The sequence below is a fragment of the Sorex araneus genome, chromosome 2 (genome assembly GCF_027595985.1).
Source record: "Sorex araneus isolate mSorAra2 chromosome 2, mSorAra2.pri, whole genome shotgun sequence".
In the NCBI taxonomy this organism is placed as follows: domain Eukaryota; kingdom Metazoa; phylum Chordata; class Mammalia; order Eulipotyphla; family Soricidae; genus Sorex; species Sorex araneus.
The window spans coordinates 94,393,882-94,411,820 of record NC_073303.1 but is presented as its reverse complement, the minus strand read 5'-3'; the positions used below and the strand labels follow the sequence as shown (position 1 = coordinate 94,411,820).

General features: G+C 43.0%; 1 protein-coding gene across 1 annotated transcript in view; it reads left to right on the top strand.

The window, feature by feature from the left end:
• The window catches only part of TG (thyroglobulin), a 252,528-nt gene extending 234,981 nt beyond the window's left edge, over nucleotides 1-17,547 (top strand). The window contains exons 46-49 of the mRNA XM_055126733.1: nucleotides 301-408; nucleotides 14,965-15,099; nucleotides 16,079-16,269; nucleotides 17,421-17,547. Of these exons, the coding sequence (XP_054982708.1) occupies nucleotides 301-408; nucleotides 14,965-15,099; nucleotides 16,079-16,269; nucleotides 17,421-17,536 (550 nt within the window). The 3' untranslated portion in view covers nucleotides 17,537-17,547. The remainder of the gene's footprint in view (nucleotides 1-300; nucleotides 409-14,964; nucleotides 15,100-16,078; nucleotides 16,270-17,420) is intronic.
• Nucleotides 17,548-17,939: the final 392 nt, after the last annotated feature.

Here is a 17,939-nt window from a genome sequence, read left to right as displayed (position 1 = left end):
CTCACTGCCTTTAGGGAAAGTGAACGACCAGGCCATGAGCTTTGAGCAATGGTCTTTGAGAAGTCAGATAATCTGAGGAACAGCAGGCAATCAAAGAAGGCTTCATGGAGTAGGTGCACTCCAGCCCTCTGTTAGACTGTTCCATGTACCAATAGCAGGGCCAGGTGAACGAACCCCAGGAGGTGTTCTCTGTGGGCTCTTGGTGTCCAAGGGGATCCTTGCCTGGGAGAAGCCTTTTTCAGCCCAGTGTTCCATGGACATACTTATAACTGTCTCTATCCTCTACCCTCCTTCCTCCAGGGACTACTTCATCATCTGCCCTGTGATTGACATGGCCAGGCACTGGGCAGAAAGGACCCGAGGGAACATCTTCATGTACCATGCTCCTGAAAGCTATCATTACAGCAGGTAAGGTGTGATGTGGTCACAGCCAAGTTTGACCGAGAGGAACCTGGCAGAGCTGTCTGTCATGGTTGGGACTCATGGGGAAGCAGAGAAGAGAGCAAGGCTGACGTACATGCCCTGGATCCCTGCCTGAGACAGGTCACTTCACCTCTCTAAATTGTTTCATCTGAATATTGACCGTGATGGTTAGGACCACTTTTTCACAGGACTGTGGGAAGGGAAAGTGAACTCAAAGATGCATAAGAGAGCGCTTGCAAATCACATGTTAGCTATGCATTGATGACCCCAGGTTGCAGAGAGAGTTTCTTTATTCCTGTAAGAGGTGTACATTGCTAGGAATTTATCACTGAGCAGCAATTAAAAAAAAATATTTTCCAAGGTTGCGGGGGTGGGGGGAGTCCTAGGAAGTAAGGTAGTTCTCTTGTACCAGGCCATTCCAGGTTCAATCCCAGGCATGACATATGGCCCCCTGGGGCTAACTCCTGAAAACAGAGTCAGGAATAGGCCCTGAGCACTGCAGGGTGTGGCCCAACCTCCCACATGCCTCCTCCCAAAAAATGACCTTCCAAAATAATTTGTATACTTACATGCCTTTTATTTTTTAAACAACCAGAAAAAAATTTTTCTTAGCCCTAGTTTATCCATACTTCAAAAATCAGTTGATCAGTTCAAAGTACCTTGGAACAAAGAGTCTCAAGAGCAATAAGGTGATCAAAAAAATAAGGCAAACAACAGAACCTCAGTAATAGGGGACAGTCACAGAATTCAGTTACACACTTTATATATGTCAGAGGAAAAAAATTAAACAGTGGAGAGGACTAGAGATTTTGTTTCATGTGCTGTCAACTCCATGAAGGAAGCAGAAATTCTGCTCAGTCCTCTCCCACGCATGCTCAGAAACAAGAAAGTCAGAGGTTCTGTCCACAAAAGATGCCAGAACCTGGGGGTTTATTTTGTCTCAGCGGAAGCCAGGCCCACATGGTGGAGCAAGGATTATCCTCCACAAGATTCTTGGTGTGTTTTATAGGTTACTGAGAGACAAGGTGTAGAAATGCCAACTCTAGAGTTTGGAGACCCTCTCCCCACGCCCTACTCTCCAGTTGTGCAATTGTGAACAGGTTCCTCTGCCCCTCTCATCATCTGCATCTTTATCTTAAAAATGAGGCTAAGAGTTCTGTCTTCACCACCACAGAATTGGTGTTCATCATATCTGGGACACAAGTCATCCAACTCATTACAGGACCTTAACCTGTGTTGCTCTACTGTAGCATCAGAGAAATGTCACAAATGTACATCATTCCTCACGATCATCATCAATGTCTGCATAGTAGAGAATCCAGGCTCTAAACCCTGGAATCTGCAAGTGTTACCTGAGAATGCAAGAGAAAATTTGGAGGTGATTAAGTTAGCTATTTTGAACTGTTTAATCCCTATGGGACCAAGTTTATTACAATGGGAATGGTACCTAACTACAACCACAAATGTCCTTAGTATATAGGTATGTTGTGATTTGATACACATAGATGAGGAGAAGGAATATGAGCACAGAGGCAGAGATTTGAATGATGCATCCACAAGCCAAGACATGTTGGCCAAGAATCTACCATAGCTGGGGAATAAGGAAGGAATTCTCCCGAGCACCTCAACAGGGCACATGGCTCTACAAAAACCTTGATTTGGACTTCTTAAAATGGATGTTGAACTACTGGCTTCCAGAGCTGTGAAGCAGTAAGTACTATGGTGTTAAGCTACCAAGAGGGGTAATTTGTTACATTAGCCTTGAGAACGTAATATAGTCCCCAAGGCATTCCAGTTTGCCTGTGTACTCACTTTGCCAGGTTTCTTGAGATGCTGATTCTCCATGCACATAAACATTCAGAATTCTGAAGAACCTACAGGATGTGAATGGGCCTCTCAACCTCACTGATGGTTATTTCAATGGGACCCACTTCCTAAAGGTGAAAAACTGCCTCCTTCCAGATTGTGGAAAGGAAAGAGAATAGTAGGTTAGGGATTAGACAAAAGTCATCAGAGAGATGGGCTGAAGGTAAGCAGGTAAAATGTTTGCCTTGCACACAGCTAACCAGGTTCAATCCCCAGCATCCCATATAGTCTCCTGGGCACTGCTAGGAGTAGTTCTTGGTGCAGAGCCAGGAGTGGTCCCTGAGCATCACCAATTATGATCCAAAACAAGCAAACAAACAAAAAAGACACAAGGGAGAGAAGGAGCAATGAAAGTGGTTCTCCAAGCTATTCAATGTACTGCCTCCTTTTTAGAAGAAAAAAAAAAGAACTTCAAATGAACAGAAAGTGAAGAGACAAGGAGCTAGAACTCAGGTTCACTGGGACTGAGCTTGGGGTGTAAAGGAATTTCCCGGGAGAATGAGACAATGTTAGCTAAGGAAAGTCAGTGTACTGAAGGAAAGGGCATTGGTCAGACCGACACAGTGGGGACCTTCAAAGAGAGACACTCACTTAACACAGTCTTAGGGAGACTTTGCTTATGTTGATCTCTGGGCTGTTTAGGCTGAAATTTTCTGCTCTCTAGAAATTAGTTCATTCTGGGAGACAGATGAGCAGCCAGTTCTGTGGAGCGGTAGCCAGCTGGAGGAATTGAGCAGCAGAACTGATGACAGTAGGGCCGCTGGAGTTCCTGAGCACAATGGCTTACGTGAGTAGGGACAGCACAGCTGAGTGTGCTAGCAGGGATGGACTCAGTCTCTCAGGACTTTCCAACAGGGACTTAACCTAAGCATCTTTGAAGGACACATCTGCTGGACCACTGCATAAAGTGGCTCCCCAGTGGCATCATATGTCATTACCATCTCCTGTCCAAATGTCTGCACTATCCCAGAATGGAGGTGATATCACAGACTCTAAGAAAAGTGGTTTAGACTGGGCTGGAACAATCCCTGGTAAGTCAAAGGCCACTTATGTCCTGGAATAGTTGGTGGGAGATATTCCCTCCACCTCTAGTCCTGCAGCATGTCCCAGATCCTTAACTCTCTAGAGCTCACCCCAGGGGTGAGTTTCTTTTCTACTTCTCTGATTTCCTCTTCCTTAATGCTGAGATTATAATAGAGTGTTATACTAGGTTCCTGTAGGAAGTTCAAGCAAATATAAAAATGGGCACACACCTCTGAACCCTTAAATTTGCAGTGGCAAAATATATCATATGCATCTGCTACATGAGAATGGAAGCAATAATTCAAAATTCAGTGAGAAGCCGAACAAAGCACTGGGATCCAGGTGATTCCAGGCATTATCAGTAATGCTTCCACCCTACCTGACTTGGTTTCCTAGGGGAGTTTTGGTGGAGTACTACAATGAAGGGAGCAGCAAAATATCTAGTCTCTTAGAAACCCGAACCTATACCTACTTCAGAGGACTGTTTGCTAATAGATGTACTGAACTGTGCTTCAGAAAGGGGGACATCAGGGCTCCTGGGATGCCCTGTAATCCATCAGAATATGGAGGTGACATTTCTGAGTAAAATGCCTTTTTTTTATTGTATTCTGGAACTGTCTCCATCACAGTCGCTTCCGTCAATGAATGTCTCATAGAAACTAACCCATTTAATTGTTGACAAGTTTATCTTTCCTGCCTGAAAAGACATTGCTCTCATTCTGCCCTAGAGCTGTCACACTTCTTATTTATTTCTGGCTCAAACCTACAGACTTAAAATATATGTGTGTGTGTTACATTTTCAGCCATCTGTCTTGTGCCTCCATTTCTGAATGCAGAGACGAGCGTTTCTGGCAGGGCTTGTGAACAAAACAACCAACTCCCCACTTTCTCGCAGACTTGTTACTTGATCACAGCATAGCACGGCTTACTAACTGCTCACCTATAGATAATTATCATTTCTCCAAACCAACCTTGCTGTCTGAAAGGAGAGCAGGGTAGAACAGAAGAGGGAGGAGACAAAAGAATGAAAAGCTGCGGCATAAGAATCAGTTTTATGATTTAGATTTAAAGAATCATAGAATATTGGACATTATTGGACATTATTTCATCAAAATCTTCTTTTTTACAGATTAATAAGCAAAATCCCCAGAAAATTAAGGTGTTATGCGCCAGTCCCAGTCCAGCAGTGGGCTGTCTGGACCCAAATCCTAACTCTTGCTTGCTTTCTGCTTTTCCTTATGTTGTACCACATCATCCCAAAGGGTTTTGAGTGCTTGTCATGCCTATAGCTGTGTGACATTGGACAATTTGCTTCATCCCTCTGAGCCTTCACGTATCCTCCCCTACCCACATAGATACAGAGAAGACGGTGATTGTAACCATCTCATAAGGATTCATAAGGATACTAAGAGGGTTCAGGAAATGGTTCCTGCACATAGGGTATGTGTGTGTATGTGTGTGTGTGTGTGTGTGTGTGTGTGTGTGTGTGTGGTGTAAGAGAAAGAGAAAGGAAGAGAGAAAAAGAAAGAGAGAGAGTTTTGATTTTCAAGGCTATTGAGACAAAAAAAAATTAGCATTTTTTTTTTTTGCTCTGTTCTATACTCTGAGGAAATTTCAGGTTAAATTCCTCCATCTCTAACCCTTTTTCAGAAAAGGGATTTGTAATGAGTTTCTCATCTTAGATACTATTGACACCTAAGACCAAGTAAATCCCATGGACTATATTGTATTTACAGTATCCCTGGCATCTGCCCATTCAATGCCCAAAATACCAACATAACTATAATTATTGTGCCTCTTTTAGACATAGCCAGTATTCACTGTCCCCACAGATGTGGCCACAATGGCCTTTTGCTTAGAACCACCACCGGAATAGACTTAAACAGGTGTAGTACTAATTGAAAGGAAGCAGAAACCCCTTTTCTATACTGTACCCCCAAATCAATGCAGACCTCCCCTCCCCAGACTTTTCCCCAAGTCCCGTGGTAACCAGCTTAGCAGGACAGGCTTGAGTGTGTCCCAGAATCAGAGATTGTGTCTGTGATGCCTGCAGATGTCTTCTGAAGTGCCTGGGCTGCTGTCCCCACCCCAGTGCTCACATGGCATGCACAGAGTCTTTCTCAGACCACCACTCCATGAGGGGCCCCCCTCCTGGAGAACCAGTCATGGTCCAGCTCTCTAACCAGTCATGGTCCGGTTCTCTAACCACCTGAGCTAGCAGACAGATTGGTCCCAGCACATTCTCGTAAGGACGGCCCCTGACAGTCACTGCAACTCATGGGCAAAGCAGTCGTTCAAGTAGAGGAGAGCCCTCCCCCAACCTCATTCCAAGTCCAGACCCTCACAGGACAGAAAGGAGCAGGGATTGATTGTCTGATGTTTGTTTTCTGTCTTTAGTGTAGGGGGCTCTTACCCGGCTCTGCCTGTGGCACGTGGCAGCCTCTCTGAGTTTTGTTTTCTGGGTTCTTGGGAGATAGCTAAGACAGTACTCAGCCAAGGAGTGAGTATAATTCAGACACTGCCTTGGATACTCTGCTCACTGCTGGCCACGAAGCTGGTGTTCACTAAATGACACTGATATCATCAACTGTTTTGCTTCATTTTGTTTTGTTGGGATTTTGGGTTTTATTGTTGTTGTTGTTGTTATTTTATTTATTTGCTGGAAAATTCCCTCTTGGAGAGGAACAAGTTCTGGGCAGAAAGCAATAGCAAATAAATTTATGGCTTTGGAAAGTGTGTCTGTGATTCTTGGGCGATCAGAGGGAGCCCCTTCATCTTAAAATGCTTGGGTAGTAGCAGCGTTGGTGAAATGCATGCCCAGGTTCTAGCAGCATCAGAACTTTGTGCTGTCTTTAAGGTCTTATTCCAAACTTATTACCCAAAGATTCCTGGGAGATTGTTCCCACACTAAACAAGGCAAAAGATATTTCAGAGGTATGAGTGGGGATAATGTATGTTTAAGTGGGGCAGGAAGACTGTTAAAGTTCAATTCCTCTTTGGGCTCCATATGCGGTGGTGGCTATTCTTTAATTTGGGAGATGCTCTTCAGAAGTGAAAGAACATTGTCTATGAAGTTGAATGGTTTTAATGGTGCCTCTTTAGCTGATTGGCTGTCTACATATGAACAAAATTTTTGTTCTTAATTTCCTAACCTATAAAATGGACCACTCAAGAAAATTGATAAACAATGGGATGACAGTGATACAGTGATACAGTGATAAAATGGACATGGTTGGCATTGTTTCGTAGTGAGATGACTCAAGTCCTAGAAACAATATATACTGTACCTGCTCAATATTCAGATCATTTTTTCCTTTAGAAAAAACCCAGACTCTGAAATGAAGAACATTTCAAAATGACTAAAAAAGCAATCCTGTTCTTCCTTTATAAGTTGATCCAACTCTGGATAACAAAGCCATAAATTTCATACTCCAGACATTTTGCATACCACTGTATTTATATTCAAGACATTTCTAAGTGTTCCAGGGATCTTTAACATTCCATACTCTGCATAGTATCTTTCTATTTGACTCTCTTGGTGAGATTTTTGGGAATGAGCAAACCAAAGAAAATATTAAGTGACTGGATTCTTGAAATAGTTCCATCAGTCTGGCTATATCCTGTGTGATTAACAGATTATGTCCCAACAACAATAAAAGTCAGTCATTTTCTGAAGCTAACCTTTCCAACTTTCAGATATATGAAGATATAGTTATATTTTTCAACAGTGATACAACAAATATTTAAATGCTGTCTTCTAAGATCCAGACTCTCTTCTAGTTCCTGGAATAGAGCAACTAGCAAGGCAGAGAAGGGCTGCTCTTTATGACTTACCCTAGTCAAGATTGGGGCTGAGTGATTAGAGGTAGAAGAGCAGACATACACACATAAAGAGTGAGCCCAAAGGAAAGGGAAGAAAGGAAAGATCTTGACATAATTGGTGATAAATAAGGAGGCATGAACTGAAGTCTATTGCATAGGAGAATAGTTGTTGAAAATGGAGAGGCATAAAGGCAGTCTTATAGTTTGAATAGAAATTTGTAAGCTGGGTGCCAAGCAGACAGTGACCACCAGCTTTGTGCATGGCTAACCTGGGTTCAATTTCTGAAACCCCATGTTATTCCCCAAGCCCTTCAGAAATGATCCTGAACACAGAGCCAGGAGTAAGCCCCGAGCACTACCAGATATGGACCAAAAGCCAAAGGGGAAAAATAAAATGAAGATTGTAAGTCATTAGCCATCAAAGAGATAGTATTTTATGAGTATTATGGAAAGGCATTGAAGATTATTAATGAAGACATAGCACCTAAGTCTTTATTTCACATGCAGAATACAGCTCACTAAAAATCAGGGTTTTCTTCACCAAATGGAATGTATACTTAAGACCCTGTTGTCCAGTGTGTTGGTCAGTTAATGAATCTGAATCAATAAAAATATAAACATGTAGAAAATTAATAAGATAGGACTATATGTCTTAAAATTTTACTTTGGGGCTGGAGCAATAGCACAGCGGGTAGGGTGTTTGCCTTGCACACGGCCAACCCACATGCAGGTTCGATTCCCAGTATCCCATATGGTCCCTTGAGCACTGCCAGGAGTAATTCATGAGTGCAAAGCCAAGAGTAACCCCTGTGCATCACTGGGTGTGACCCAAAAAGTAAAAAAAAATTTTAATTCAATTCTAAGAATATAAATGTGCTTTCCATTGCCATTAGTTTAGTGCATGTTTAAAGCTTGGATGGTAAATGCTCCCTAGAGCTCTCCCTTTGAATTTCTTGCAAAATCATAAACTGAATGCATGGACCATAATTACCTGTTTTGTTTTCTGGAAGCTGAGGGATGAATCTCCATGATATTTAGTAAATTTAATGAAGCTATTTTGACAAATACTACTGATGTAAATGAGATGAACACAGTTGGTTCTTGGTAAATACTGACATTCCTGTTGAGAATTAATGTGTTGGGCCAGGAAGAGCAGCAACAGTTGTCAGTGTTTTATGGAGGGAACAGCATGTTCAGGTAAATCCAGCAAGTCAGTTGAATGCTTTTCCTGTGCTACAAAATGATCTATCATACCATTCTGATCTGCTTTAGAGCATGGTGTGAATACTAAAAGGTTTCCATCTGGGGTAGGGTGGCCAATCCTATTATTTAAAATAAATTGTGAAACTCATTTTTAAAGGATCAGAGAGCAAATCCTTTTGTAAGATCCAAGCCATTTGTAAAGCATATAATTACTTCTTTGATTAATGGCAGAGACAGAAGCTGAACATTGGCATATTAGATTTCCCCAAAGAGGAACCCAATGACAGGGTTCGATGAGTTATGTAACAACTCCAGTCTTTAAAAAATGAAACAAACAAACAAGAAACACCAGGGAAGCAAAAAGACTTTTTATTTCTCTCCACCTTCCTCCTTCTAATTCCCTAATTTTCTTTGGAGGAAGTTTTCTTAGAGATAATGCTAGAGATAAGAAAGTCAGCATATTTTATGAGAATGAGATCAACAAAATCCCTCCTGTAGAGAGAACAGGCACAGAATCTCTGGAATAACAGGTTACCAAATAAGGCATAATCCCCAAGAAGTGTTGCACAAACTTCTTCAGCCCTTGCCCAGCAGAAGAGAGGGGGATGGAGAGATAGTACAAAGGTCAAGATGCTTGGCTCCACGGAGGGAGGAATCTCTGAGCAGTGGTATGTGTGGCCCAAACACTCTCAAAACTCAGTGAAGAGGCCACTTCCACTGAGCAAACAGGCAGCTTGTTTGTCAAGAGATCCAAATCCTCCCTCTCCTCATCTGGAGCAAACTGACAGCTTACCTACCCAGCTCAGGTGACTGTGTAAATGGGATTAAGCATCGGATCCATACCTCTAAGAACACCTCCACCTCTGTAATTAGCCACCGGCATCCAAGGAAGTTGGGTCCCTCATACTGGAGGCAGAGTTTGAGTCAGGAGCTTCTGCCATGAATAATTTCTGATGTGTGGTTTTTTAATTTAGGATTTTCAGGAATTTGGGGCTAAACCCTCCTGTAAATCCATCCCAGCCAGATCTAAGATGAGTAGAAAGGCAAGACTGGGGGGTGTAAAAAGTAGCGATCTTCTGTCTTTTCTGGACAATGGCAGCAATCTTGTGATTTCTTGTTTCTACACTATCTTGCCATATCACCCTAGTCATTGGTCTAAATAAAATACAGCTGCAAATTGCTTTCTTAGAATTTGCAGAATTCTATTCTCCTTTAGCGTGTACCTTCAGTTCTTTTGGTCTTGGCCATGCACTGCCCAGAGAAGCAGAGCCTAAAGAACCTCAGCAAGCATGCCACTAAATGATTCCCAAACTTCGGAGTTCTTCCTATATCAGGAAATGTCCCAGTATCACTTTCCAGATTGGTACACTTCTCAAAACAAAGTTCAAGCCTCAGAGACCCTGTCACTTGCCCCAGAAGTTCCCAATACTGCCCCTCCACACCTCCCTATCCATTTCTGCAGCCAAAGCACAGAACCCCATGCATAACTGAACAAACTGAGGCTTCACTCCAAATGCCTACTTCACCTGCTTACTAAACTTCAACTCATGTTTCAAGGCAAGAAACAACCATGATTTCATGTCTCCAATTCATTGTCTAAAACATGTGGTAGGTATATCTCTTGTCTTCTATCTTCTGGAGCTCTGTGTTTGATCTATCTATCATCTAAAAGACATATAATTCAACTTTTATTTTTTTTAATTTTTTTTACTTTAATAAATCACCATGAGATACAGTTACAGACTTACAAACTTGCATGATTGCATTTTGGTCATACAATGATCGATCCCATTCCTACCCCTCCACCTGTGCCCATTCTCCACCACCAATGTATCCCTTCCGCCACCCCCACCCATTCCCCCCACCCCATCCCCGCCTCTGGGGCAGGCATATTCCCTCTTACTCTCTCTCTTTTTCTGGGTGTTATGGTTTGCAATACAGGTACTCAGAGGCCATCATGTTTGGTCCATAGTCTACTTTCAGCACGCATTTACCATCCCGATCAAGTCCTCCAACTATCATTTACTTATTTTTTTCTTTTTTCATTTTTTGCTTTTTGGGTCACACAGCAGTGCTCAGGGGTTACTCCTGGCTCTGTACTCAGGAATTACTCTTGGGAGTGCGTGGGGGACCATATGGGATGCTGGGAATCGATCCTGGGTTGACCACATGCAAGGCAAATACACTACCCGCCGTGCTATCACTCCAGCCCCTAAATTTTAAAAAGAAAGTTGGGCTTATCTGCATGCCCTACTAGACTGTATGCTTAGAGATGAAATACCTGGCATTTTTCCCTTTGATTGTTCATCCCTATTTAGAGCACAGTCAGCGAAGATAGCTTGAGTACAGTGTGGTCCTGATGTCCTGTATTGGCACCCATCTCACCTAGCTCATCCTGAAGCTGAAACACGCATAATCATTCCTGGCTCAGTCAGTTCTTCCCACACCCAGTAAATATAGTATCACCACCACTAGTTGCTGTTTTTTGTGGCCATTTATAATTTTGAGGAGGATTCATTCACTATCAGAGTATTCAGTGACACCATCTGGAAAGTTAGAAAGAGGTTATCAGACCCATTTTAGACAGAAAATTAAGGTTAGAGAGTCAGCAGTGAAAGTGGGTTTTGAGGCCAGAATAGCACCTTAGACACATATAACTATGAGAAGCCGCTGACTTGACCTGAGTATAGGACAAAAGACTATCCCTGTAGGAAAATATTTATTGGAGCTTTACTACCAGAGACATAAAGTAACAACTTAAAGCTAAAGCCAATGTGACCATTCACCTAGAGGCTGTCACAAGTATATAATTTATATATATAGATCAAAGTCCATTTATATGATTTATCAGTGGTCAAAGCCAGCAAAGAAACTAAATCAGTAGGATAAAGTCTCTGCCCCACCAAAGGATGTGGCCCTCAGCAAAAGTTTCTCCTTTTACCTTGTGAGCCCCTGGTGTTTTCTCTTGCGTGTCCTTCTGCAGAGGCTGTCTCTCAATCAGCTGTTCTTCAAGGGAGTCTTGGAACTCTCAATGCAAGATTCATGAAGGACTTGGTACTCTGATTACTCTGCTCTTTTGAGACTCCCTCTCTCTGCCCCTCCTCCACATGTCTGCTTTCAACTGCTGGAAATAACTCCAGCATCCTGATAACAATCAGTACTGGAAAGGAAAAAACACAGCAGACATCCTCCTCTGGTACACAGCAGGGTCTCGAATTAAACAGATCAGATGGGCGAGAATTTGAGGCCTTGTCCCCTGTGCAGTGCCCTCAAACCTTCTGGGGGCTTGGGGAGGTGGACAGAGACAGGTTGCACAAGAACCAATTATACACCATTCTTCCCACTGTCCTGACCCATTCAGTCCATTGCACTCACTGAGGTGAGAATATTTACATACAACACGGGAATTAGCAAAACAAATAAAACAAAAACTACAATTGCTCTTCCAATAAAGATGCCCACATTCAGTTTTATACCTTATAAAACATACAATTTTAGGAAGCTCATAGTCCTCTGACCTTCTATCATAACTCCTCCAGGTTAAGGACTCCCATTCTTTAGTTCCCAGATGTTTCTCAATGAGGAAAAGTGGGGTGAGGGTCAAGGAGAACAAACATAGAAGACTAAAACTTAGCCTGAGATGTCACATATTTCATTATTACACATCTGTGTTTAGAGACATGACTGTGTCACCATTTTATACAGAAGAAACCACTGAGACTCAAAGCATTTGTATAGTGTCTAATCTTTCTCAGATAGTGAGAAGGTGGGGATTGAACTGAGGACTCTGATTCATTAGTTATGCCACTGGAGGGCCAGAGCTATAGTACAGCAGGTAGGGCACTTGTCTTGCACACCATACCACCAAGTCCATCCTGTCTCTGGCATCCCTATTTTTTATGTTCTTTGTTGGGTACCACATCTGGCATGCTAGCCCTTACTCCTGAGTCTAAATGCTAAGAGATCACTCCTAGAGGTTACTAGGAGGTAAGAGGCTTATATGGTATCAGGATAAAACTGGGGTCGGCCACATACATGGCAAGTGTCTTAACCCCTGTACTATCACTTCATCCCCAGACATCTTGCTTCTTGCCCAGTGATTCACATGTTGGACTTTCAAACTCTAGAAACCATAAAATAATACGTTATGTTGTCATAAGCCACTTAGTTTCTGGTAGTTTCTTTTTTTTTCTTTTTGGGTCACACCTGGCAATGCACAGGGGTTACTCCTGGCTCTGCACTCAGGAATTACTCCTGGTGGTGCTCAGGGGACCATATGGGATGCTGGGAATCGAACCCGGGTCGGCCGCATGCAAGGCAAACTCCCTACCCACTGTGCTATCACTCCAGCCCCTTCTGGTAGTTTCTTAGGACCACCATTGACATGGACACAGTCTTTTCCTCTGCAGCCCCCACACAGCCCCAAACTCAGGCTGTTTCCTCTTCAACAACACAGCAGGAGAGGTGCAGGCCCTGTTGGCACCACAGATGGGTGAACTTGAGTGATTGATGCTAATGTGACGTTACAACTTCGATCTTCTGGCGTTTTTGTTTTGCGACATGTTCCTCTTCCCTTTCAGGATCATAGTACATCAAGAATAATACATACGGTCATTTGTATTTTTTTAGGGATCATGAGTCCTGCATGCAGACCCACCAGAGAACACAGTTGGTATTCTGGGGCCCTCAACCTGGACGCCTGGCTCTCCTATGCCTCTGGCATGGTGTCTCAACTTTCTGAGTCTTGTGCTGGGACCTAGAAATATGCTTTGACTTCTCAGACTGGCCCAGGATGTTGGCGATCCCAGGGCGTGAGCAGTACCTCGCAGGTCCTGGTTGCTCAGCAAATGATCTCTGTACACCAGAGCTGCCTGAGCTGCTGCCAAACATCTCGGTTGGCCAATTGCAGCTGCTGGCTCTCCTTTGAGTTTGACCACAGATACTTCTTGCATAGAATAAAGAATTTAGTTCTGTGGGTCCTTAGATTCTAGATATTTTGTTGACACTGCCACCTCCTGCTTTCCTTTGAAGAAAAGGAAATTAAATCTCTTCTAAGAGGATCCAGCACTTGATGGTAGTTGCAAAGATAGGTCAGTCTGGAAATTGTTCTCCCTTGGCTAGATGAATGCTATTCATTCTGTGTCTCCTGTCCTCTCTGCATAGACAAAAATAGGAGATTTGCAATAACACTTATTTTAAATCACATCCACATGTAGTGCCTGGTTTGGTCTAGTGTTTTATATTGAGGAAATAAAGACCTAGAGAATGCTAATGACTCATCCCAAGTTGGACAAGCAGGGTTGTCCAGGAGGGTTCCTGGTATATCTCCATCACCCTGTCCCCAAACAATCTGACACTGAGGTGTAACAATACACATGGAGTTGTGCCAGTCAGGAAGGCTTACCCATGCCTGATTTTATAGGATTGCAGAGGGTTTATAGGTTTTATTTTTTTATTTTTATTTTCTTATTAATGAGTCACCGTGAGGGTGCATTTACAGAGTTTCGTGCCTGTGTTACAGTCATACAATACTGGAGTACCCATCCCTCCACCAGTGCCCATTTTACTCCATCGAAGGCCCCAGGGACCCTCCCTCTCCACCCTCCCCATGCTGTCCGGGGGGGCACCCCCACCCCCTCATGACAGGGAATTCTTAAGTTTTATTGATTAATTGTTCAATGTTTAATCTCATGCCTAAGCTTGATCGATACAATGTCATCTAGTTCCTCCCATCTAAGTCACATGATTGGTCCTTCTGACCATCCCTTACTCTAAGAATATTATGTGTGGCCTCATATTCTATATGACCAGTTCCAACCTTCAACAAAGACATTCCTATCAGCTTTGATACAGATCACTTGGCAGACACTAAGGGCAAAGGTAAGACCTTTGAGAAAAGCCAGACTCCTTAGTACTCAGCTTTCAAGTCCTTTCTGGCTTTTTCTCTATCCTTTACACCCCCATGTACTTATTACCTGAGGTCCATGAACATATTACCTGTGAACCTATCCTTGACAGCTCCATGGACCTCAGGTAGTAGGTTCATACCCATAGACCCATAGACCTCAGGTCTAACTCCATCCATGCAAACTACTCCCCCAGTTTCTGGATCTCTATTCTTTCTTGCCTGCATCTTATTGGAGACTCAGTTCATTTGTCGCACATATTACCTGACATTAGATATGTGACAGACACTATATGAGATTGACTACATGAATAAATGTCAACCTCAAAGATTTACAAATGAAGTTATATAGAAATAGGCCTAGCACAGAAGTGGGAATCAACTTAAAGTTTTTTCTAAACAACAACAAAATATTTCTATTGTAAAAGTGTTGATCAGAATATGATCAGAAGAAAAGTCTCATGAAATTGGTTATAGGCATTGTTTCAGGAGTATTAACTGTTCAGCATTGGGGATGCTTCATTCCCATAGATGTGCTATGGGTCTACCCACTGGAGAAAGGACAAGTCAAATTTCAACTAAACACTAAACAGGAATATTAATGTGAAAAGTAAAAAATGATTTGTTGAGTATTTGTTGAGAACTACTAGCTTGGGAACAATTTGGTTTCTCTCTTGTAGTGTATTTTAACTTTTACCTCTCCTGTCCATATGCTTTCCCAGACTGGAATTGCTGGCAGATGTCCAATATGCCTTTGGACTTCCCTTCTACCCTGCTTATGAGGGTCAGTTTACTCTGGAGGAGAAAAGCCTGTCACTGAAAGTCATGCAGTACTTCTCCAACTTCATAAGATCTGGGTGAGTAGCAAACACATGTGCCTGAAAGTTGTTCCTCCCTGAATCTGAATTGCAGGGCCATGCTTGGCATCATTTAGCTCACCTTTTCCCACTTAGATATCGCTGTCTGTCACGGGACTTTCTGGTTCAGCCTTCCTCTTTAATCTAAGACTATGTTTGTGTAGATTCATCTTGGAGAAGAAAAGTGGTGTCAAGAGAGGATACTGGGGTTAAAAGGGACACAGTGACTTCCTGAATCACGAATCACGAAATCCTGTTAATCGTCGATTTCTCGAGCGGGCTTAGTAACCTCTCATTCGTCCTTTCCCTGAAATCTTAGAATTCTCTCTTGACTTGGCCCTCCCAAGGATGTCGCACTGGAGGCTCTTTCAGGGTCAGGGGAATGACATCCAGCTTGTTACTGGATTTAGCATATGAATACACCATGGGAAGCTTGCAAGACTGTCCCATGTGGGCAGGAAACTCTCAGAAGCTTGCCAATTTCTCCCAAAGGGAGAAGCAGGCTATAAGATATTGCTTCTGGGAGCTTGCTTTTAAGTCTCTGGATGTTGACCATTGATGGGATTACACACAGCTGGGTTCCTCTGCCAGTACTTTCATTCGTAAGGCCTGTCTGAACGTGTGGAAAGGGGCCTGGAGCATGGCTGTAGCTAGGTTCCGGTGGTCTTTGGCCGCCGGGAGCTCTGCTCGGGGCGGGGAGGGAAGCTGGAGCCCATGATTTCCTGAATATTAATAGATGTTCAGAAAATTAGAAGGACAACCAAGGCTACCATCATGAACACATGTCTCGACTTGAGATTTGGGACCCAAGAATTCCAAGAGCAGGAATACACTACATAGTGCTAAGAGTTCCATCTGCAAGATGCAAAGGGACCTAAAGTTGTGTAATTGTCTCAGACAACAAGGACACATAGGAAGTTGCCCTACATGGTAAAAGTCAAGCTTCCTTCATCGATGTTTCTTTTTCTCATTTTCCTAGAAATCCCAACTATCCACATGATTTCTCCAGAAAAGTATCTGAATTTGCAGCCCCCTGGCCTAACTTTGTGTCATCTGCCGGTGGAGAGAGCTATAAGGAGTTCAGTGTCCTGCTCCCTAATCGACAAGACCTGAAGAAGTCTGATTGCTCCTTCTGGTCCAAGTACATCCAGTCTCTGAAGGTGTTGGCAGGTAGGAAAGCCTGGAACTGGCAGAGACCAAGTGGGTTTAAGACATGGGACAAGATGTTAATCTTCAGCGTTTACTTAAGCTGGCTGGAACAATTGGATTACTATGGTCCCCTCAGGACAGCCCTTCCCCGTGAGGCGCTCACTACTTGGAGACTGCTAAGAATCCTCCGTTTCTGAGGAGAAGTAAAGAGAAAAGAGGAAGAGGCACAGATAGTGAAACACTGGAATGACCTAGGCATGATGGGATATAACACAGTAGATTGAAGGCCTGTTTGTGATATTGGATGAGGGAGAAAAGGTCCTATTTTAATCCACTCTCTCATTGTCCGTGGAGAGCTAGGTAAAACATGTGATAGAGGGCATCTATCCAGAAGAGAAGTGGACATTTATACCTCTTCTTGTTAAGAGCTTCTTGTTGAAGAGAACTTACCTTGAAGAGTTGCTACAAAAAGAACAGGAATAATTATAAGGCTTCTGGAAATATAGAAATAAATTAGATGTCCTTAGAAAGCTTCCAAAAGAATGAGGAGATATCACAGCAGGTAGGGCTTTTGCCTCGCATGTGGCAGACCGAGGCTCAATTCCCAGCATCCCATATGGTCCCCTGAGCACCACCAGGGGTAATTCCTGAGTGCAGATCCAGGAATGACCCCTGTGCATCACCAGGTGTGACCCCAAAACCAAAAAAAAAAAAGTGAAGGGATGAAAAAAAACAGTAAAATTGCTTTTGCTTTCCTGGGACCAAAATGGAATTCTGCACCTTAATTCCCACATTAAGCAAGTGGTAACCTAGAAAGAGTTCACTTCTTCACAAAGGGTCTGGGGAGACTTAGGTGAGGGGATTCTGGAGTTGGGATTTTCAGCATGAAAGTAATTTTTCATGTTGGGAAAACAGCAGTGGAGCATTTCACATGACAGTGACTATCCAACCGATATTAGAGACAATCGCTGTTTTCATTTCCAAGACCAAGAGGCTCTATGTTGATGAACCACGCATGTCCCTATGATTAATATGTTACCCAGTTACTATGATATCCTTCTTCGACCATTACTAGTATCATCTATCAGAGTCTGGGTCTGTAGGTCAAGGAAAAGAACTGAGGAAAAAGGAGACTTGAACCAGATTGCATTAGCATTGCCCTTCTGTTTCAGATAAAGCCAAGGATGGGCCTTCAGCAAGGAATGAAGAGGAGGACCAACCAGCTGTTACTGAGCTGACAGAAGACCCCCCAAACCTCCCAGAGTCAGACCCCAAGAGCTACAAGTAATCAAACCTTACATCCCCTTCCCCATCCCAACCTGAGATTGCCACTAAGAGCATCTAACTTTCAATAAACTACCTACATTCAGTGAAATATGGGTGACTGATTTATTTATTCAGAAAGACCCTTGGGAGACACAAACTAGGCTTTAAAATCTTGGTACTTGAATCCTAGGCTTCTGTTTCCTTCCAGCAAATATTTGTGGAGCATTTTCTGTGTCAGTTCCTGAGCTGGATGCTGGGGAGAAAAAAACTCTTGCCCTAGAGAAGGCGAAATAGATATTTACAGTGACAGGAAATAGGGAATCATTGTGAGTAGGCTGCAGAGAGACAGACTGCATGTGAGAAAGATTCATGCAGATTCTATGAAGCAGGCTGGTGCAATAGTCTAAGGAAGGAACAATGAGGTC